General features: G+C 35.6%; 1 protein-coding gene across 7 annotated transcripts in view; it reads right to left on the reverse strand.

The window, feature by feature from the left end:
* The window catches only part of RABGAP1L (RAB GTPase activating protein 1 like), a 682857-nt gene that overhangs the window by 211858 nt on the left and 445908 nt on the right, over window positions 1-25091 (reverse strand). For all 7 annotated transcript variants that reach the window (XM_073804143.1, XM_073804149.1, XM_073804154.1 and 4 more), the window contains one exon: window positions 22826-22969. In XM_073804143.1, coding sequence (XP_073660244.1) covers window positions 22826-22969 — 144 coding nt within the window. The remainder of the gene's footprint in view (window positions 1-22825; window positions 22970-25091) is intronic.

Here is a 25091-nt window from a genome sequence, read left to right on the forward strand (position 1 = left end):
ACTGGGAAAGGCTTCACAAAGCAGTGGATGCTTGAACAGATTTGTGGAATAAACACAAATCGGTCAGGTTAAAGTTCTGAGAGGGAGGCACCGAAAACCAATAGCATGACACCTGTAAAGTCAGAGAGAAACAAAGAAGCATGGTGCACTCTGGAACTGCATGGGATCCAGGAGAGCTGAGATGGTAAGTGTAAGTGAGCAGAGAAGACTGAGCTGAAGAGGGAGGCAGGTGTTCCACTGCTTGCTGGCTCTCCTTGCCTCTTGCAACTGTCCAGACCTTGGTCCACATTACAGTCAGTTTGAGAGGTACCTGGGCAACATTAAAGACATAAAACGTGGTAGGGTGTGGGAGGTTATGATATGGACTCTGGAGCCAGCCTTCCTAAGTCTGAAGCGACCTTTCAGTTCCTCCTACCTGGATGACTTAGAGAAATTAAACTCTCTCTGCCTCCATTTCCTCATAAAAGCGACCTATCTCAGAGCGTTGTTATGAGGATTAAATGAGTTATATGTAAAGCACTTAGAACAATGCCTGACACAGCTCAGCATTACATATCTGAACACATTATTATGGTAAAGTCTTCAAGACTGAATTTCTCAGAATTTTTACATGAAATTTCATTTATTTGAGATCTTAAGGAACTTGATCCATATTTTGATAAAAGCTGACCTATACATTTCTTATATAATTTCTTGAAAAAATTTTTTCTCCCAATCAATTTGATCACATCAAAGACTCAGTCTTAAAAGGAAAAGCTTAGATCACTAGGAAGTAGAAGCAGCTAGTACTTCAGGAGAAAGAGATCAAAGGATTAATAAACTAAAATTGAATACAGAGGAGAGGTGGTTCTAGTTTCGCTTCTTAGAAAATGATAGAAGCTGACTAATTTAGTCTTTGAGTATTTATTCCTTAATGGCTAGTTGCAGGTTTTAAAAAGCATTTAAATAAAACAGAACTTGGTTGCACTGATAATGTCAGAAGTTTGCCATGGATAGGCTGCTATTTTGCCTCTGACAGTCAATATTAGCCAGCCTGTGCAGGATCACTGGGCTGAACAGGATATCTTAGAGGTGCCTCCAACTCAGGCCTTGAGATGTCATATCCCAATCATAGGAAACAGATACTGAAAATAACCAGAGAATTTGAGGAGGATAACCAGGAAGCCAAATATTCCTTCTACTGCAGAGTTTACTGGCTTCACTGTGTGGATCTGCTTCACGTCTAACTGCTGTTCCTTTTACTATAGTATATATTTACTTCCTTTTGTTCTGTCCTCAAAGGAAATGGAGAACACCTGATTGCAATTTTTCATGTCACTGAGATACTTTTGAATGTACCCTTTTTGAGTTTAAATATTCTTAATTCCTTTAATCAGTCCTCATATGTACTAATTGTAAATTATTTCACTGTTTACCTATGAACTCTCTTCAAGGCCTTCATAAATCTCCTAATAAAAAATGCAATTAGATAGTATACTGTAGCATCGGTCCAAATAGTGCAGACAGCTTTTGAAGAGTTACCTACTATACTCAAAGTATTCAATTTGATTCCTAATACCAAACTGCCTTCTCCTGCTTTGAACTTAAGATCAGCCATGGATCTCAGAGCTTGTCCTGCCATACTTACACAAGTCCTCTTCTTTTTAAATAAGGGCTATTGCCTTAAACTACCCATAGAGTACTTTCCAAGTCGAACAATCCATGATTCTTTATGATTTAAATATAGTAGACACACTTGATTTTCTGGTTTCAAATACAGAACAGATTGATTTATAGAGATACAGCTGTCTTTTAAGTTCTGGTTCACCAGAAGATGTAGCAAAAAAGGCACCAATATTACCAGGGCCAGAGTATGGAAACCAAGACTCATTTACAGAATATGCCTATAGAATCTAGCCTTTTTGAGACTAGAGGAATTTCCAGGCACCTTGAAAACTTAAATGGTGGGTGAGTTCATTAATAAAACTAAAGATGGACTGCCAGGAATAGTATGAAAAAGAAAATTCTCAAGTTGGAGATCTATGTTATAAAGGTTTCATTTTTGCTTTGTTTTGTTTTCTGATTAGCCACTTGAAAAAATACTTGTCAAAAAGGCATTGTAATCTATTTTTCAAAAATGTTGAGAAAAGCAAGAGAATTAAAAACACTGAAAAAGTTACCAAAGTAGGAAGTTGCTTTTTGAGACATCCTAAGCACTCATTTTAGAGGGATATCTACTTGTCTGCAGATAGGATGACAGTAAAAACTATCTATACAATTCCTAGTGGCCCTCATGACCTTTTAGTAGTCTCAGAGCAATGCTTCTCAGGGCAGTGAGCAGCACTAGGTAAAAGCAGGTTTAAAAAAAAAAAAAAAAAAAAAGGAGGTTGCTGTTAGAAACACCTCGAGGGAGGCAGGCAAAAAGGGCAATGTTGTTCCTCCACTTAATATTGAATTTGGAAAAAATGTTCTGCCCATTAAATTATTCTCCAGGCAATAATTTTTACTTTTTAAATCAAATTCATATGTCCCAAAGCAGAATTTATTTTATGCCTGCTTTAATCTTCTTTAGGACCCTGAAACTGTGTGACTGGGTTGGATGATCCCTCAAGTGTGAACAACTCTATGCCTGGGTAAAATCAAAGCCATTCCTTCTCAGAGAATATGTGGACAGACATTATATCCTGGTGAACCCACACTGGTTCACTGAGTATTCAGGTTTAAACACAATCAACCAGTGTTGGGCAAAATTCAAACATCAAGGGAGAAGCACTGTATACTCAATGCACCAAAAAAAAGACTTACTTGATTCAAGTTATTGTTCTAGAACTTACATTGAAACTAATTTGCTTAAACTTTAAAGACAATATAAATGGGTAACAAATTACAAATAGAAATAAAGATTGATGTTGAATTTTGAATTGGTTCCAATGAAGTATTTGGAGGTTAGAGTGCTTGGGCAATACATGATTAGGTCTTGAATGTCATTCTCTAAACAATGTTACTGCTGAGAGTGAAGAGTAAGAAATTAGTCTGCATGTCTTCTGGAGAGAGACTCTGGATTTGCTTTCTCCTCTACAAAGAAATGTAGTTCTGTGGGTTCGTACATGAGATTAAATGTGTGGAAGGAAAAATGGGAGCTTTACCAGTTGTTTTGTTTGTTTGTGGTTCTCTGAAGCCTTGCTACGCAAAGTGTGCTCTGTGGAGACATTATCAGCATCACCTAAGAGTGAGTTGGATGTGCTGACTCTTTGGTTCCATATCCCAGAAACACCAACCGGAATCTGAATTAGCAGTTAAATAAGATCACCAGGTGATTCAAATGCATAATAAAATTTGAGACCCACTTGCTAAAGTTCCTTCGAATGGAAGAGCTTATGATTTTTTGTTTTGTTTTTAAATTTTTTCCTTTTACTGGATTTTTTAACATCTTTATTGGCGTATAATTGTTTTCCATTGTTGTGTTAGTTTCTGCTGTATAACAAAGTGAATCAGCTATACGTATACATATATCCCCATATCCCCTCCCTCTTGTACCTCCCTCCCACCCTCCCTATCCCACCCCTCTAGGTGGTCACAAAGCACCAAGCTGATCTCCCTGTGTTATGCGGCTGCTACCTACTAGCTATCTATTTTACATTTGGTAGTGTATATATGTCCATGCCACTCTCTCACTTTGTCCCAGCTTCCCCTTCCCCCTCCCCGTGTCCTTAAGTCCATTCTCTATGTCTGCATCTTTATTCCTGTCCTGCCCCTAAGTTCTTCAGAACCGTTTATTTTTTTTTTTAGATTCCATATATATGTGTTAGCATATGGTATTTGTTTTTCTCTTTCTGACTTACTTCACTCTGTAGGACAGATTCTAGGTCCATCCACCTTACTCCAAATAACTCAATTTTGTTTCTTTTTATGGCTGAGTAATATTCCACTGTATATACGTGCCACATCTTCTTTATCCATTCATCTGTCAATGGACACTTAGGTTGCTTCCACGTCCTGGCTATTGTAAAAAGAGCTGCAATGAACATTGTGGTACATGACTCATTTTGAGTTATGGCTTTCTCAGGGTATATGCACAGTAGTGGGATTGCTGGGTCGTATGGTAGTTCTATTTTTAGTTTTTTAAGGAACCTCCATACTGTTCTCCATAGTGGCTGTACCAATTTACATTCCTACCAACAGTGTAGGAGGGTTCCCTTTTCTCCACACCCTCTCCAGCATTTATTGTTTGTAGATTTTTTGATGACGGCCATTCTGACCGGTGTGAGGTGATACCTCATTGTGGTTTTGATTTGCATTTCTCTAATGATTACTGATATTGAGCAACCTTTCATGTGTTTTTTGGCAATCTGTATATCTTCTTTGGATTTTATAATAACAAAATCTGACTCTTGACAAAGGTATCTTTAAGGTAAAAAGGAAACTCACTGAATTTGAACATAATAACGTTTTAACAAAAAGAAAGGACTGTGCCAGGCATGTGACAAGTATTACCTCATTTAATTCTCACAGCAACCCAAAAGATGGATAGTATTATCTTCCTTTTACAGAGGAGGAAAGAGAGCTGCTAAGAAGTGAAATGATTTGCCCAGGGCTGCACAGCCTGTAAGCAGCAGTGCCTGGCTGGGAAACCAGGTCTTTCTCACTCCAAGCTCTGCTTCTACAACAAGGTCAGGAGAAGGATTTCAGAAAAGCTGCCCAATGTAGTCACAAAAACCAAACCAAGTGAAGCTTAATCGACCAACAAACAAATGTTTACCGATTATTTACTCTGGGCCAAGAACCGTGCTACTGTAAGAGGAAACCTAAGACATATGAGCAAGAAAGCAAAATTAAGACAATATAATGAGCATAAAATCTTGTGATTCATGTAAATACTAGAGATAACCAGATTTTTAAAATGATTTTACATGTTAATATTAATTATCTCATGGTTAGTAGAATTATCGTTTTAAATTTTCTTCTTTGAATTAATCAAATTCTCTAAGACATTGTTTTTAAAACACATAGCTATGTTTCCACCAGTTTTACATGATATCTTAATAAATAATAAAATAAATTAGTTAAAAAATTATTTTACATTAAAAAAATAAGCAAATAAACCATAGGCCTCAAAGTTTCAAACAGGTCATACTCCTGTATTTTTCCATTTCATCTATTTTTGCATTCTTCTTTTAGACATTATATATCTTTTCTGCCTCATGATTCAAACTATAATCTACTTCCCACAAACAGCAGATGGCACCATGCATCAGTGAAAGAATGGCAAAAAAGTCATAAAGGTCAAGCTGTCAAAATTGATATCTTTTTGAAATAACTCAAATTTTCTAATTAGCTTCATAACAGTGACAGGTAATTTAAAAGACTTCATTTTGAAAATTCACTTTAGGTGAGAAAGTTACTTTTGATCCAGCCTTGCTGGTGAAAAATTGTGTGAGGAAATAAAAGAAGAAAGAAGTATCCTAATTTATAAAAAGTCTACTGCAAACCAATTTAGAAATAAAGCTGTTTAATAGAGGTGTGAGCCTCTATCAATCCTAACATGAATCGTAACATAAAAACCTCAACCCAGGAGAGATTTCTGGAAAAATAAAAATTCAAAGGGAAAATTCAAAGTGCTAAATTATTAAACGAACAAATATACATCTTATTGACTCCAACTCCCAAGCATTGTCCCAGAACACGATAAAAACCTGGGAGCTATGCTAAATCAAAACACTGTTCGAGCGTAAATGAGCCCTTTCCTTCTTTGACCCAGTCACACAGCAAGCAAATCGACAGTACTTCAGAGGCTATTTCATTCCTGGAAACATAAAGCACCTGGACTATCTTTTTTTTTTTTTTCCGGTACGCAGGCCTCTCACTGCTGTGGCCTCTCCCGCTGCGGAGCACAGACTCTGGACGCGCAGGCCCAGCGGCCATAGCTCACGGGCCCAGCCGCTCCGCGGCATGTGGGATCCTCCTGGACCGGGGCACGAACCCGTGTCCCCTGCATCGGCAGGCGGACTCTCAACCACTGCGCCACCAGGGAAGCCCTAAACTATCTTTTTAAAAAGACAGAAAACAGACTCCATAGGCACAATTTTTATAAAAGTTATAGAATGAAATGAAAGGTTAAAAGACGTAAACTAAAAAGTGATGTAGAAGGTTATACCTTATTGATGCTTCCAATTTGTAAGTCTAAATTCCACTAAATCTCTTTTTCCAAACAGAAAACTCGTAGGGGAGAGAACAGAAGATCATGTTTTCAGAAGTTAAAAAAAAAAAAAAAAAAAAAAACAACAACTCATCAAAAATTATCCTGTAATATTTTCCTGTTTCTCAACCTTTAAACTATGTATGTAATGCTTTGGGAAGAAGGTGATGTTTTCCATTGTCTCAGACAGGTATTTTTCCTGAGTAAAATAGAGCAATAATACTTCTTAAGAGTTTAACTTACAGATAGCTTTGACCTTCAGTTGTTCATTTTAGGTCCAAACAATAAACAAAGGCAAAATAAAAATTTATTTAACAACATGCTCTTGATTCTAGGTAGGCATTCTTCTCCGATTCAATTCAACCCTATTCTACCCTACCTCATCTTTTCTCATTGAGCTGTCAGAATCCATCAACAAGCTCTCCAATCCTTAACCATGCCCTTAACAACAACCATGGCCTCTTTTCTGAAATATGAATTCATCTACTACCCTTCATCTCCTCTGCTGCCACTTTCAACTAACTACCATCGGCTCTTCTCTGAGCAGTAGTCCCTAACTTGTCTCCTTGGTCTTCTCATCCCCCTTCAACACATTCACAACAGCCATACTCATCTCTGAAACACTTAAATCAGACCATGCAATTCCATGCTTAAAGGTCTTCACTGGCTCCTCACTGCACTTGGAAAGAAATCCCAGGTCTTCCTCAACATGGCTGCCAAGCTCTGTATTATCTGGGTCCACCTACCTCTTGGCCAACTGCTCTCTGTGATCTAGAAGTTCTGGTTTTCTTTGATATCCTCCCACTCGAAAGCCTCACACATGCACCTTCCCCACCCATCACTGGGAATTCTCCTACTCATCTCTCAGATCTCAGCTCTAAATGTCACTTACTCAGAGAGACCACTCCTAAAACCCTAATCTAAAATAGGTTTACTTATTACAAAATCTTGAGGCAGCTGTACTTTCCCTTTATAGCATTTATCAAAATGCATAATCATATATGTTTTTGTATTTATTATTTTTGTCTGCTCATTAGCCTGTTAACTCCATGGATGTAAAGATAATGTCTATTCTATTAGCCATGATATCTGTTAGGTCTAGCTCAGTGTCAGGACATATTTATTAAATAAATGAATGACTGGATGAATAAATAAGCCATTTCCCTTTAGTGAGTATCTCTGGTCCCCTAAATGTTGAATTGATAAATTACTGGTTATTATTTTTCTAGAGACAAAAGACAAAGCTTTGCTTCAAAACAATTTGGAAGCATATGCTGCTCCTTTTCTGGCTTTCCTGGCATCCTCCTAACTGTTATAAGTACTAGTTTGTCTCATATTCATGTTTGGAACTAGACAGTTGTCTACTTTTCACTCCTTTTCAATGCCTTTGAAAGCAAATTAGTCATGAATCCTTTTAGACTCTCATATAAACCTTTAATAGCCCAACCTTTAAAAATCTAGTTATCCTGCTGACATAATGCAACACACTAACTAATGTATTCTATGAACTCCTATCCCCCCCCAAATAAAAGAAACCATATGAAAAAATGCTATAAAAATCTAATTAAAATTTTTGCATACATTGTATATAATGTGTTCCTTTCCCTATAATTATACAAAAATGTAGTACTGTTAAGACAATTTGGCATTATACCCCATACTCATAAATGTATACTTACTGCAAAAGATAAAAGGCAAGAGGATAGATTAGTACAAGCCACAATCTACAACGTCAGCATTCATTCCGTTTTTTGTTTTTTTTTTTTGCGGTATGCGGGCCTCTCACTGTTGTGGCCTCTCCCATTGCAGAGCACAGGCTCCGGACTCACAGGCTCAGCGGCCATGGCTCATGGGCCCAGCCGCTCCGCGGCATGTGGGATCTTCCTGGACTGGGGCACGAACCCTCGTCCCCTGCATCGGCAGGCGGACTCTCAACCACTGCACCACCAGGAAAGCCCCCAGCATTCATTCTTAATGTTGAATTCTCACTGAATATATGTCAGTTGATATTACACAACTATTTTGGCTTTCCCAGAATTACCTTTCTAAAACATCTATTTCATCATGCCATTACTCTGATTCAAAGTTTCAGTGGCTTCCCACTTATATAACTGTGCTTCCCAAATTGCAGATGCCAAATCCGAGGTACAGCGAGTTATGTGTGAGGGAAGGAAAAGCCAAAGCAAATATGCTACATGTCCTTGGACAAACAGTTTTTACTTAAACATTTTTAGAAAAAAAATATTTATAGTAAAACAGCTCTGACTCTACTGTGCAGCAAAATGCAAAATTCAAAAATGAATTTAATATATGATATGCAACTTTAAAGAAGCTTTGAGTTTGGGAAACTGTCAGACACAAGATAGACAATAAATGTGTCAAAAAGACAACACAGAGGACTTCATTCATTTATTATATAAATAGTAACAATATGGACAGTGAAAATATGACAGTGGACCTCCCTCCAGTTTGGATCAGGTGTTCCTTTTCTTATGAGCTCATCCCTAATATATCATCATTCTCAAATATAATATTAGGTTGAACCATAAGAAACTGCCAATATTCAAAGACTTTTGATTTACAAAAATGGCACACTTCTGTGGTTCAACATAATACAAGAGTCTTTCTATCTTATTTGTATGCAATCACCCCAACTTGCCTCCTTTCAAAAATATCTGTTAGTTCTTTGTCTCCACCATCAAGTACTGTGTGACTGGCCTAAACCAGACCACAATAAATGTTGGCTTAGGGCTCAGCCTAGATCAATTTGTACACAACAAGCATAAGCAAGCATTTGAAGTTCCGTATTTGGAAACAAATTCCCTCTTCTTCAGGTTAAGGGACAAAGGACTCCTATTCGCCGTTTAATAGTACTGGTGGAGCATGACATAAAATAAAGTGGGAAAGCCGGTCACAGTCATGCTCCCACACCCTATCTGAACAAAGTACTTATCCTACAGCATGCTACTGGGCTTATGTATAACAAAACCATTCTAATAAACCATTTATGTAAGTGTAGAATCTTTTAAGCTTGATCATCTATTTCTCTTGTCAAAGAAAGAAATAGGCTTAGTCAGTGCCTGATATCGACCACAAAGAATTGAGTATCAAGCCATACTTCTCTTTGTAAAAAAAAGATACTTGTGAATCTGATTTTAGAAAAGCTTTGATACTTTATGAGAAGGAGAAGTTTTCGATTTTCAAAAGAGATTTTTAAGCTTTATATATATATAGCATATTATTAATGATCATATTATCATTTTCTGACTTGGTGAAAGTAAAAATCTGAATAAGCCTCACAAATAGTCTGTATTGAAAAAAATGCATATTCATTTCATTCCCTACTTGACAACTGCTAACTCTAAGAGGTTCCACCTTATTCTTCACCTAAATCTTCATGAAATAAAATATCTGCCTATTTTTAATCATAATTTGTCTTGCTGCAGCATTGCCGTGCAACAAAACTGATCCAGATGCCAATGCTGAGGAAGTTTAGCTGTTAAAATTCACATCTGTTTTCTGTCAGCGTGGCTTTGTTGATAGGCCCATGGTAACAGATGACCAAAACAGCCTTGAAAAAAATCAACAGAACAAGGTTTTTACCCCCAGAATCAACCTGAAAATACAGCAAACACATAAACACTGCTGGATATTTCCCTTAAGTTCTGTGTTTCTCTGAATTCATTACCTTAGACTACTATTTCACTTCCTAGAATTTGCCAAAGTAATGAATTCTAAGAAATGAAAAAGTGCACTGTCTCATGCTTCTCCATGTCACTCTTCTCAATCCTCCAGAAAAAGGACTACGCCTGTACCATTCAATAACTCCCATATGGGACAGAAGACAGATCCCCCAAGAACCCTCTGCTACTGCTGCTATGGGTGATTAAAATAATCACAGAGTATATATCCTTTAGCCCAAACACATTTCATAAAACTATTAAATGAGCATTCCTTAAACTTTAGAGAATTTTAAAATTTGGAAACATTTGTTAAACATGTAGATTTCTAGGGTCATATCTTCCATGAATCTTGAATCTAAGATGGATCTATAAAATTTGTATATTTAACAAGCACTCCCCACCCCCATTCCAAGTTGAGATATAATTCAAATTCCATAATATTCATCCTTTAAAGGTATAGACACATCGGTGGTTTTCAGTATATTCAAAAAACTGTACAACCATCCCCACTATCTAATTCCCGAACTCTTCATCACCCCAAAAAGAAACCTTGTATCTAATCCCTCTTCCCCCTAGTTCCTGGCAAATACTAATCTATCAATACTTTCTGTCTCCATGGATTTGCATATAAATGAAATCACACAATATGTGTCTTTTTTTTTTTTTTTTTTTTTTTTTTGCGCAGTACGCGGGCCTCTCACTGTTGTGGCCTCTCCCGTTGCGGAGCGCAGGCTCCGGACTCGCAGGCTCAGCGGCCATGGCTCACGGGCCCAGCCGCTCCGCGGCATGTGGGATCTCCCCGGACCGGGGCACGAACCCGTGTCCCCTGCATCGGCAGGTGGACTCTCAACCACTGCGCCACCAGGGAAGCCCTATGTGTCCTTTTTGTCTGGATCCTTTCACTTAGTATAATGTTTTCAAGGTTTATCCATGTTGTATCATGTATCAGCACACCATTCCTTTCTAAAGCTGAATAACATTCCACAATATGGGTATACAACATTGTTTCATTCATCAGTTGTTGGACATTTGGGTTGCTTCCACTTTTTAGTTAATTACAAATAAGGCTGGTATGACCATTAGTATACAAGGTGGGTTTTTTTTGGTAAACTTATGGTTTTAGTTCTTGTGTGTGTGTGTGTGTGTGTGTGTGTATTGCACTGCTGGGTAATATGGTAACTCTATTTTTAATTTTTTGAGTAATTTCCAAACTGCTTTTCAAAGTAACTATACCACTTTACATTCTCACCAGCAATTTATGAGGGTTCCAGTGTCTTCACATCCTCACCAATGCTAGTTTTTGTCCTTTTTGATTATACCTACCTATCCTAGTGAGTGTGAAGTCGTATCTCTCTGTGCTTTTAGTTTGCATTTCCCTGATGACTCACGATGTCAAAGATCTCTTAATGTACTTATTGACCATTTGCATATCTTCTTTGCAGAAATGTCTATTCAGATTCTTTGCCCACTTTTAAATTGGGCTATCTGTCTTTTATCAGTAAGTTGCAAGAGTTCTTTATATATTTTAGATACAAAGCCCTTATCAGACATGGGATTTACAAATACTCTCTCCCCTTCTGTGGTCTGTTTTTTCACTTTCTCGATAGTGTCCTTTGAAACATAAAAATTTTTAATTTTGACAAAATCTAATCTATCTATTCTTTTGTTGCTGTGATTTAAATGTCATATGTAAGAAACCATTGTGTAATCCAAGGTCATGAAGATTTACACTTAGATTTTCTTCTAAGAGTTTTATAGTTTTAACTCTTACATTTAGGCCTATGATTTATTTTTTGAGTTAATTCTTACATATGGTATGAGGTAGGCGTACAACTTCATTCTTTTATGTCAATATCCAATTATCCCAGCAACTTTGTTGGAAAGACCGTTATTTCCTTATTGAATTGTCTTGGCATCCTCGTCAAAAGTCAGTTAGCCAAAAATGTATATTTCTGAACTCTCAATTCTAATCCATTAATCTATATATCTATTCCTATAACTAATCAGCTAACAGGGAGACTTTTTTTCTTTCAGTATTGCACTGTATCATCATGCTCTTCTAATATTAACAAGAAGGTTCTCACAGAACAAGGGATATTTGCAAAATTTCCATGCAGTGCACTATCAGACATAAACAACAACGACAAAAAAACTAAACTGATTTTGGGGGAAAAGTAATATCTGGGACAAGAAATGGATCATATTTCTATATAGGTGAGTAGGCAAAGTAATATCTTCTAAAGATGACCTATTTTTCAGAAGCCTGATAATTTTGTGTATTTCAAGGTTGACTCATTGTATCTGAATGTGTTTATTTAGCACTATTAGCTTCAACCCAGTCACTTATTTTAAGCTGTTTACATTTCAAGTTGAACACATTAATTATCAGATAATTAGATAATAATATGTTTTATTCTATTGAATAGAAAAAAAAGAGCATTTAAATTAGAGGTTTTATCAGTACTGCTGGATATCTATTGTTCATCTTTTTACAAAGAGTCATATAATAATATTAACAAATAATCTTTTCAACAGATTTACAGGAAGACAGATTCTGAATACTAAGAATGCACTAATTTTTCTCTGTATTAAGGATTCTTATGAACAAAATGGTCTCTTGCCTATCTGTCAATTAGCATAAACAAGAGAACTAGTCATAAGTAGTATGTGCCTACTTCATTGGGATGTTGGAGAACAACTAGACCGTGACCACTAAATGCTGTAAGAAACAACCACCAGACTGTGACACAGCCTAAGCTGCAACTCAGTAGGTCAATGAGCCAGTGGAACATGCAGGAAATTGTTCCATTCAATTATGGAAATTTTTCTGGCATTATTCCTCACAAAGAAGAGCAAAGTGGGCTATATTACTAGGACATGGACAAGAAGCAAAATGTCAAGTAGACTTCTAAAAAAAATAAGAGCTTCTGAAAACCCTGGTGAGACAATCCAAAAAGCAGGAGACCAGAATGTTCCACTATGCCTCTTTTTTTAACCAATGCAATCAGCAATTCTAGTAGTGGTAGGTGGTTATTTTATGTCTAGATATGATTGCTCTGGGTAAATAATGTAAAGGTCAAATCATTGTTTGGTTAAAAATGCCCAACAATGGATGCTGATGGTAAAGTACCTGAAAAGGGAAGCTAGAAAAGAATCCCAGGAACATCAGAAGAAGCCATTTCATGATGAAAATTCTGCTAGATCATAGAAGGAGCAACTGAGATACAAGGTCAACAAATTCTTGGACTGAGAGACCTCAACCAATGTTGAGAAGCGATAAGACTCCAATCTTTAAATGAGAGTAGATAATGGGGATTTCTTGAGAGAGGCAAAGATCACTGGTCTATTTGCTATAGAAATGGACAAGAATAATCAGACTATCAAAAAAACTATTTCTAATTGGCCAACTATATGAGGAAGATGAAGGGCAGCAGTCTGTTTGGAGAAGGTAAGAAGTGTGACAGGGATGTAAAAATTTTAGGGAAGTGTGTGGCCCAGAATTACTCCCCAGAAAAGCCTGCCAGTATCCTGTCCTCAAATATTTGAGACTTAAAAAGGGAAACCTTAAAGTTTATCAGCAAAAATTGGGTATGAATAAAACTGAATGGTAAGGGTAAGGAACTACTCTCCAAAAAAAGGTCTCATTTCCAATCTACTTCCAGCTGACACTGTATGATAGAGTTTCATCTCTACTGTACAATCTAAATAATTTATAAATCAGAGACTGTTGTTATGAATAATAGCAATGGAGGTCTTTAAACTAGTATTAGAAGATGCTTTCACAATCCAACTTCCACACAATGGGAAGCATTCAAATACTCTATATTGCTTTGCAGATAATTATTAAAATAATTTACATAGACTGAAGTTACATGCTGCCTTTACTCAAAACCCTACTTGAAAAACTATATCATGAAAATGATTTGGAACACTGCTACCACTTCAACCCTGAGGACCATAATTTTTAAGATTATACTCTATATTAAAACTGTGCTACTCTTCATTCTAATTAAATAAATATCTACAGCTGGATAATACATTTTCGAGTTGTAATTTTGAGATTGATAATAAAATTTTGAGAATAAATATGTATTTAATAAATATTTATCAAATGCCAAATTTCAAAGCAGTTAACACTAATAATTTCAATCCATGAAGTATATGCACCTAGAAATGTTTTGTTTTTCCAGATCCACCAGTGACCCTTCTCCGAAAATCTGCTTCCATGTAGAGTTCCTGTTGAGTGGGCTGTAGGTCATGTGACTCCCCCCAAGGCTAACCCTTATCACAGAATATTGGACAAGAGATGGACAACTAGCCTAAGGTGACCCATGCCTTTGACTCATGACTATGGAGGCTTATTTAAAATACGAGCCGGACCAATTAGGTTATCCCTCAAGAGTTTTATCTTAAAAATATAAGGAGCTTGCCAAGAGCTGTTGATCCAAGAGCTGAAAGGTAATGGCAGACGTTTCTGAGATATTTTAGGCCCTGTACAAACAAAGCTACAAAGATGTAGGTCATGAAAGAAGGGAGAACATCCAATTCATAAACAGAGAGAGACCAATACAGATGAGTGCCTGGAGTTTCTGTGACACCTGTCCTTCCTGAGGTCTACTTGCTCATCTTTTCCTGGGTTCCCTCTATATTTATAATAAACCCCCACTGTACTTGGGCTACTATGTCTGGATTTCTGTTTCTTAAAATTTCTTAACTAAAAGAGAAGGAATTCCTAAATATATTAACTTATTTTTTTTCTCTTAAGAATCAAGGGCACAGTTATTTTTCAGCCCATAGGATTTCATAAAAACATCTACATGAGGACAATAAAAATCATTTTGTCCATTAATTCTTCATTCCTACTTTCCTTCAACAGATATTTCCTGTGTGTCTACAAGTTGACTAGGTATACAGTAGGACACGAAACAGACATGGCTTCTCTTTTCAGAAATGTATAATCTAGTAGAAGAAATAGGTATTTGAAAAGCAATACACAGTAAATAAATAAATAACCACCAACTACAGGGTGCTATCAGAGAAGGTAAAAGGACGCACTACTTAAGAATGGGTGATCAGGGAAAACTTCTTAGAGGAAGAAACATTTAAACTTAGACCTGAAGGGGTAAGCCAGGTAGAATGAAGAACACACTGTAGGCAGAAGGGAAAGGCTACACAGACATTTTCAACCTGAAAAGATCGTAAGTGTTTCTGAAGCTAAAAGGCCAGGGTTGGATATACAGTGAGTAAGGGGAAGACTGACCCAGGGACACCACTGTGGAGGAAGGAAGAGTAAGATTACAGACCAAGTGAAACAATTCAAGTTTTATTTAGTGGGAAATCACTGAAGCATTTTCAGCAGAGGGGTTACATGACCTGATCTGGGTTTTATGAAAATTTCTCTGGATGCTGTGGAGAATAATGGGATAAAAGAAGGTCAAGTGGTAAGATGAGTTAGGAGGTTACTGAACAGGACATGATACTGAGGAAAAGACACATTTTGCTTTCAAAAAATATTTTGGAAGTGGACTTGATAAACCAGTGAGTACAGTAATATTTTCCAAATATGTTCAATTGGAAATTGCTCAGAGATACATATATACATAGCATACATACAGACATACATGGGAATGATAAACACTGAATGGTTCCTCTGAGGAAGGCAAAAGGCGGGAGGTGTGATCAGGAAGAGATAATAATGTACAAAGCTAACATTGCTGGTATTGTTTTATGTCTTAAACAGAGAGGTAGACACAGGAGTTCACTGTATGTCTTTATGATTTTTTGGTATGTTTAATTTTTTTATTATTCTTTTTTAAATTTTTATTTTATATTGGAGTATAGTTGATTCACAATGTTGTGTTAGTTTTAAGTGTACAGCAAAGTGATTCAGTTATGCATAAACATATATCTACTCTTTTTCAGCTTCTTTTCCTATATAGGTTAATACAGGATAGTGAGTAGACTTCCCTGTGTTATACAGTAGGTCCTTGTTGGTTATCTATTTTATATATAGTAGTATGTGCATGTTAATCACAAAATCCTAATTTATCCCTCCCCCCGCCACCTTTCCCCTTCGGTAACCATAAGTTTGTTTTCTATGTCTGTGGGTCTATTTTAAATATTTAATCATAAAAATAATAGACTATGTTTAGTTATTTTATTCAATCCATGTATATACAGTTTAACTGTTATGAGTGTTTCTGCCACCAAAAATACTATAAAGTAACTTTAGTTATTCCAATTTATGATGAACTGAAAGATTTTTATTGGAAAAAAATCTGTCACCCCACAACTTTAAGTCAGTGATCTTTGCTCTGATTATGAGAACTAAACACTCAACAACTAAATACTATGGGTTACTGAACAGGTTCAAGGTATATAAAGTCTTTGTGAGTCTGATTTTATTGCAGCAAAACACCACTTCTATTTTTAGCAGTAAATATGCAGCTGTATTTTAAAGTACTAGGTTTAACATGCTTATTCCCCCATTGATCATCTTTCATAATTATTCCACCCTCTATATTTCTTATTTAAAAATTGACCTTAAATGTTCCCAGGGGCACCAAAACCTGCTTCTGGAAAAACACTGCAGAGAATTTGTAATCCAAGCACTTCCAGAACAAAGCATGTAACAGTAACATTCCCCATTCACTCCACAGCATCATCTGTCTCCAAGATGCTCCCTCCCTGAAGCATGGAAGCTACGCAACCAGCCATCCTTCCCTCTCACTACTACCTTAAATGAAAACATGTAATCAATAAAACTTACCCCAGATTCTCCATCAGCACATCCTGTTTTCTCTACCTTTGAAATCTGTCCAGAGTTCAACCACTTTTCACTACCTCCACTGCCACTGCTTGGTCCAAACACCACAGATTACCTCAATTGTCTCTAACTGGTCTCCCACTTCTCCCTTCAAATTCTCCCCACATCTTTTTTCAACAATGTAACCTGAGTTCAGGATAAAACATATATCAGAGCATGTCATTCCTATACTCAACCTCTCCAGTGGTTTCCCATCTCAGTCCAGTAAAACCTAAATTCTCTACCATGGTCAAAAGACCCTGTTAAGATCTGCCATATTTCTCTTCTTTCCTTTATCTTTCTCCATAGCATTTAACACCTCTGATATACTGTATATTCTACTTAGTCATTTGTTTATTGTCTGCCTTTTCCACAAGGATAAAAACTTAATGAGGGCAAGAGTTTTATCTGTTTTTTATTTACTGTTGTATCCCTGAACTTGAATGGTGCCAAGCATTAGTAGGAGTTCAATAAACATTTGTTGAATAAATGAATATTCCTCTCAAAGTCACAGGAAGCACAGATAGTCGTTCTGCCATTTTTTAACTTGAGGTTTCTGCCTCTTTCTGTAATGTCAAAATTAACAAAAACACAAGAAAGAGCTGTTAAGACAACTGATGTGAGAACCATAAAGACCCTAGTAGGTAGGAAAGATATTAGCAGCCAGAAATGAGATTTTAGAGTTTTTTCTAGTCCTGAGGATTTCTACTGATAAGTAAAACATTAAAATACCCTCTACAGTATTTATTGGTTAGTCAAAGCATTTTTTTCCTCTCTTGTGACCAATTACTATTCTTAAAGTTTCAGAAAATTTTATGTTTATGTTCTTAATCTTCTTTATATCAGCCCATTGTGATGTGCTTTAAATTCAATGTATTACTTGATAAAGGTGTTAATGCTACTGTAGTAATCATAGTGCAATACATAAATGTATCAAACTAACATGTTGTGATACACTGTGATACAAGCTTACACAATGTTATATGTCAACTATATCTCAATTAAACATTCAATGTATCACTATTTGAGGGAGGAAAATGGGGGCAAAGAGTAAAGATATTACACAATGAATCTATTCTTCAGATAACAGCTTTAGAAAACTGCTTTGAAAGGGGGATTATACTTGGTGGTATTCAATCAGATATCCCGTACTGTCATTTCTTTTCTCATCACCCTAAGAAGAAAGGAGAGGCAGGAAATATACTCCAATTTGAAGGGTCAATAATTTCCTTAAATTTCATGAAATACCAAGTTACTATATAAAGCTGAATATATTTGATACTCTAAAACCTGAACTATCTGGGAAGAGTCAACTTTAAACAGCTGTCAGTTATCTTGTCAAGACTAAAAGAAACACTGTTTTCCTTATGTCTTTTGAAAGAAGGTGGAAGAAAAAACACTTTTGGAGGACTACTTGAATCACTATAGTCAATAAGAAATAGAATAAAACTTCTATTAAGGTCAATGGCTAAATTTTTGGTTTTAGCAAAGAAGCGCCTCAACTGGGGGGAAAACAAAGGTGGTTAGAAAGGTAATAACGAACCAACAGCTAGTTAACCCTCTCTTAAGAATCCCTAAAGTTGGTTGTTAATTGAATAAATTGAGAAGCAACTAAAAGGACTATACAGGTGGATGGAGCAGAATGGAAGGTAATATTATTAAGTAAATATTTATTACGTAGCAGACAGAGTGATAGACACTTTATATCCATAATTGCATTTAATCCTTAAAATAAACCCAGGAGCTAAGTATTGTTAGCTTCATTTTACAGAGAAGAAAACTAAGACATATATTGGTAAAGTAATGTGAAGAAAGTGATACAGGAAGGGTTAACTAAAAAGCCAAATACCTCAACGCCAATGTTAAGCTGTCTCTATGTTGCTTCTTCTATAACTGAATACATTGCTGAATTTTCCACATCAGGGTAACTGCCCTCATATAAGCACAAAAGTGATTTGGGTCTTAGATCCAGCTCTTAGTTCCCATCTGTACGCAACTTCAGAGATTAAGTGAATGACTTCAATCACCAAATGAGATTCATTTTGCTCCATGTTCATGAACACTAATCTGATCTAGGACCTGCCATCTACAAAAAAAAAATAGAAAACAAAAACTCTGCCCCTGATCACAAGGAAGACTTTTACTGAATAAAAACAACACAAAAGGCGATGCTCAAAATACTTTGGAAAGCTGTTTGGTAGCATCTACAAAACCTTAGCTTACATATGCCCTAACCCAGAAATTTCACTCCTAGACGTGTACCCACTGAAATGGGTACACGGGCTTCCCTGGTGGCGCAGTGGTTGAGAGTCCGCCTGCCGATGCAGGGGGCGCGGGGTCGTGCCCCGGTCCGGGAAGATCCCACATGCCGCGGAACGGCTGGGCCCGTGAGCCATGGCCGTTGAGCCTGCGCGTCCGGAGCCTGTGCTCCGCAACGGGAGAGGCCACAACAGTGAGAGGCCCGCATACCGCAAAAATAAAAAATTTAAAAAACTAAAAAAATAAAGAAATGCGTACACATGTTTACCAAAAGACAAGTTGAAGAATGTTCACAGCAACACTATTCATAATAGCCCTAATCGGGAAACGACCCAAACGCCCATCAACAATAGAATGGAAGAACAAATAAATTGTAGCATATTCACAAAATTGAAATAAACCATGCCTAGATGCACTATGTGGATGAGTCTCACAAACATAATGATGAATGAAGAAGCTAGATGAAAAAGAGTTCATATTGTATCATGCCATTTACATAACGTTCAAAACCAATTAACACTAATCTAGGTGTTAAAAGTCAGGATAGTGATCACTCTTCAGAGGAGTAGTGACTGAGGGGAGGAGGGCTTATGAAATGCAGGTAATGTTCTTTTTCTTTTATCTGGGTACTTGCTACATTAGTATGTTCGGTTTGTTAAAAATCAGCATGTTTTACACTAATTTTTGCACATTTTCTTTTATTCTGTTATATTTAAATAAAAGGTTCTTTAAAAACCAATGTTTTATTCTTGGGGGATTAACAGCATAGCATTTACACTGTAATTAATACTTTTAGCCTTCTTCTTATCCCTCCATATAAACAGAGACAGATAATAAACATAGGAGGCTTTGTTCTTTAAAAAGAATTTTTTTTCATTTCAATTTTGGGCTAAATGTCAATTTACAGAGTTCCATTCATCTCAATATAAGAAAATGTATTTTCAACTCTAGTTTCAAATCCTGTTGCAATCCATCTTCACCAAACAAAAGAATTAACCCTAGTCACCGCATATTTAGCTTTAAGTAAATATTTTAAATAAAACTACCGATAACTAGTTCTTGATTCCAACTGCATTGTCAAAGTCTACTAAAATTCTTCCCTTTTCTGCTACTTCATTAACTTCATATTCTTAACCTCAGAATGAATGAAGAAATCCTTAAAAACATTTAACTTAGGAAAACATGAAATGAGGATATACTTTCTAAGAGTAAAATTTCAAGCTCAATGACTTTCTCATTTTGCAATAGGATCTTTGAGCAAAATATTCTGCAGACCAATACATTTTTTTGGTCAGAATAATGAACTTTGAAAAATCAACACTTTTTCCATCTAAGAATTTCCAAGCCTTCCATTTGTAACTCAATATTAATTCATGACCATCAAGATTTAAATTGTTTTCTTTAAAAAGAGAGAATAGGACGAAAACAAATACCTATGGATGATTCTATTTAAGACTATGTTTCCATTTCTTCTTTTGGAATATTTTATCACACATGAAAGAATAGCCTTGATATAAATATTTTATTAACCACAAGGAGGAAAGGGGCAAAGAGAAAACACAGACAAGCAGGAAATAAAAGTTTATCTAAAAGTTTCCTTTGCAAATTAATCCTCTGACAAAGATGACTTAGTGGAAAGAACAAATATCCTGAAGCACACTACAATACTGTTCCCAATAAACTTTATTTTGAAAGGCTATTTACTTTGTTAAGGGATGTTATCATTTATTTCCTTGGTTACCATGATGCTGTGATTACAACCTACTCCGTTTTGGAAAGCTATGCAACTTCCTTAAAAAGCTGCAGCGTACAGGTTTAAGGGAATAAAAAGTAACATCTATGATGCTCTTATTAATTTTAATGAGCATTAAGAGCTTTCAAACACTGTGATTATGAATCGCAGCTGACAACTGATGAGAAGGCTTATAAATTTACTTTTCTTTTCCTTACCATAAATGTTGCTAATTTTTTTTAGCAACTGATATTAGAAATTCAAATATCTTCAAGACGAAATTTCCTGAGGAATTATGAATCTGGGTTCCAGAAGACCCGTGGACAGTGCTCCAGTGTCAGGTATGGCACCATTCAGGTAGAGACAATTTTACAAAGTCACTATTCCAGTGTTACTACTTTACCAAAAGTGACCAAGAAATCCAATTTAACTGCTATGATTAAGCATATTCATTTCATTCTCTTTTCTATAATGAACACCACCGAACCAATCTACTCTGAAGTTAGATAATATCAGCAAAAAACATGAAGCAATGATAATAAGCATTTGCAATCTCTTACTATATATAAAGATAAAACTGTTAAAATGTCATGCCCCCACTTTTTCCTATTTTTATAAATACCATGAAATACTGAACTCAGATCAGTGTGCAATAAGTAAGACCTATAAATATTTATCAAAACTAACTTTTAGTATCACCTTGTTTTAAGATTACAGAACTCAATGAATTTGGTTTTACTTTCAAAGAATATTAAACTAAATTAGAGGAGTCAGAACCGTTCACCACACCCATTTGGATAATCAGGCAAAGTAGAGTTTTTAGTACAAATGTCCAGTTTGCTTTGTGCATACTGTGATCACACCATTTTGACTTTGAATAAGGTTTTAGCTCCTAATTTTGCATTCGTCCTTTAGGTTTAATTTAAATAGGCATTTTAGGAACTAATTTGTAAGTAAGACAAATAGAATTAATGTGTCATCAGTCAGGTACTCTGGCTGTTATAATATTCAGAATTCGGGAACATATTCTGTGTCTCTCAGCGAGTCACTCAACTCTTCTTTATCAAAATATATTACAAATGTTTTAAAATCTTACATGTTTACAAAATGCTCTGCACCCTTCATATGTTGTGCTTCTGCCAGCTAGAACCTTTGAAGAGCAAAACCCAGCTGTGCTTGCATGTCAGATGGTTACTGCAGTAAGTAGGCTGAAAAGTAACAGTTATGCTTTATATAGCTTATACGTTTTTATCTTTTTTAACCTTATTTTTATAATGAAATTTCTAGTTCCTGGGGTGATTAAAATGGTTAGACTTTTCTTCTAAGAAAGAAGAAACTTTGTGTTAAAAAATATTGTAATATAAAACTGTCTAGATTATATTAAGTTTACACTTTTGATTACTCCAGCTTTTTACATTAAGACAGTTATATTTTTATATACATTTATATTCCTAATAAAAAAGTTTTTCTTATCCAGCAACGTTTTCATCACCGCGAAGACAAACATTTTGATGGGCAGTAAACGGTGTATGTGTGTGTAATATTACTTACATCTTTAAAAGAGTAAAGTAAATAAATACAGCCATCTAAGGAACTAAAAACAATAAAGGAAACAAATATAGATACCTAAGGAATTCTGCAAACTGATTTTTGAAATATTCTACTGTCTAAACATATAATTATATGATATAGAAGCTTTAGTTTATCACTTCTCAATTGTCTGGTAGGAGTCTCAAACAACACACAGGAAGAGATATGAATTGAGAACTTAATTACCATAAAATTTTCATTTATATTCACTCTTGGAGTATAATTACATTACCATTAAAAACACACCTGATTCTAATTTCACTTATTTAACTTTAAAGGTCCTTGGTATTAGTAATGCATAATTACACAGATATAGGCTTATTGTGAATTTAATGATACAAATTTAATTACCTCATTTTAATTTGTAGAAATTATATATGCCTAACATTACCATTTCTCACAAATAATAAAATTACAATTAAAGTAGTCTTTACTAAAAATTCAAATAGAACTTTTTGGTCAGTATTTATGGCTTAATGTTCTTTTTTAAGGTAAAAAGAAAATGAAGAAAATTGTTAATCATGTTAAGTAGAAACTATTTTCTATTTTGACTTAAATATGAGAGATGGGAGTCACTCTACCTCACAAAGCAGTAAGTCAATGATGTGGAAGACCATGCAGAGTGGGAACTTGGCAGTAAAAAGAGTGAGAAACCACTGGGATGCATACATATGAGCTTCCAGGTTCAGATCAGAAAAATGGCCGTGCAGGTCCGGTAACTGCTCCTGAAAGTCAAAGTGGAAAATTGTGGGGGGAGGAACACTGAAGACGCCTCATTTCCTGCCACAACTGCGATTTATGACAAGCTTGCTACGATCACTCTCAATTTACTACAGCATTTGTTGACTTTTATATAACTACATAGAAGTGATGATAGGAGATGAGAACTGGGCATATGACAGAGAACAAGAAAGACGTGTTATGAACAAATAACAAAGATCAACTCTTGCTCACTTGACTGTTCCTGTTTCTTGGGAAATGCTTGCTCTGACAGAACACCTGTGGTCTAGTGAGTATCAGGACTCCACGGTCAAGTCACAGCACTCCATTCAGGGTTGAACTCCTAACTAGCCAAAAAAGAAATGTATCTTTTCTTTGAAGACCATTTAATATAAACATCATCTGGGTTCTATGATATTACTTCAGTACATTATGGTACTGAAGCCCAAAACATAACCGTGCTTTTAACAGTCTATCTTCAACATATTAAAAATTACAAAGTACAGAAATTGTACAAGTATATAATGTATAAAATTGGATGTCTCCTGGGAAAAATACTGGGAAAAAGAGGAAAAACCCTCTTTTTCCCCGATTTATACAAGTAAATGCTTTTCAAAAGCATGAAAGGCAAAGTATAAAGCATTAGCATAGCTATTCCCATAACTGAAAGACAAAGGCAAAGATATATAAAAGCCCACTTTAGTTTTGTTTTCATAAACAGACCACAGAAATAAAATTTTTGTACAAGATGCTTTTGAAAAACACCCCAATGTACCCATCAGGTACTTTTAATGGGGTATTGAAGTGGTCATTCAGTTAACAGACAAAAGTGCTAACAGAAAATATATTTGGGTTTCTTCATAGTACCACGAACATGCTATTCATTTATCAGGTACTTTTATTTGACTCTCAAAGCTCTTAAGAATACTGACCTTTGGAAAAATATGAACTTTTAAAAATGAAAGGTAAATGAAAGATAAAAAATGTGAAGAATCCCAAATATTTACTTGGAAGAATTAAATCTCTAAAAAAGAGCCCATTGCTTGTACTGTCCATAGTTACCAGATTCTTCTACACAGTCTTTTTCCCCCTCAATGCCCATTTGTCATTGTGCTTACAGTTCTTTTGACATCCTCCTCCCCCTTTATTTCTTCTTCACATTTCAGGTCTTCTACCCTCCTATATTCCCTTCTCCTAATACAGCTGTCCTTAACCTCACTGCAAACTCTCTGCCTTCCACTTCCCTGTTCTAGTCTTTGTCTCCTACTGACTTCACTTCCCCCTTAGACACCTATTGATCTCCTGACAAGTCATGTCAATAAGCTCCTACCAGTATCCTCTACTGCCACATCCCAGTAACCTTCCTCCCCAACCACTTTACTTTTCCCCAATATGGAATCAATTCAATCATGTATTTTCTTCAGATTTCTCTTGGATTCCCTTATAGAGATTTCTCTTATAGAGAAAGCCATATAAACATGTTGCATAGACCCATTACAAGTTTAAGATTTACAACCTCAGGTGGAATTTCAAAGCTACTCAGTAATTCCTTTAACAGCACTAGACAAAAATTTTGTCCTTGCTCACAATCTTTTTTATGACAGATATATAAAAGAATACCTGTTTCTCATACATAAAATTTACACATATACATTATGAAATAGTTAACAACATTGTTTGAGATCTGGAAATTACAGAGGAAAAAATTTAAAGTATGTCCCTACACTACAATATTTTAGGTGGTTTTTAATTTCATCAATATCTTTCTGTCTCTTTAAAGTGTTCTCTACATGTGGACCTAAATATGGTACTGGTGCTAATTAATATTGAGAAAAATCTTAAGTATTTCAGCTTTTATTATGTAAATATCTTCATTTATTTACAAATAATACTGGGAAATCTCTTTACTGACTTAATTCACCATATTCGCACTTCAAAGTGTATTAAGTTGAATATTTTAAATGGAAGACTATTTTTATAAATGGTCAAGTAGTTAAATAAATATTTTATGATATTAAGACCACTGTAGATATTGGTCAGAAACCAAATCCATTTACCTTTTCTGTAACTTTCCATTAGATTTTCATAAACCATTATTTTTCTATTTTATTGGACTTTCCCTATAAG

The sequence above is a fragment of the Tursiops truncatus genome, chromosome 1, assembly GCF_011762595.2.
Source record: "Tursiops truncatus isolate mTurTru1 chromosome 1, mTurTru1.mat.Y, whole genome shotgun sequence".
In the NCBI taxonomy this organism is placed as follows: Eukaryota; Metazoa; Chordata; class Mammalia; order Artiodactyla; family Delphinidae; genus Tursiops; species Tursiops truncatus.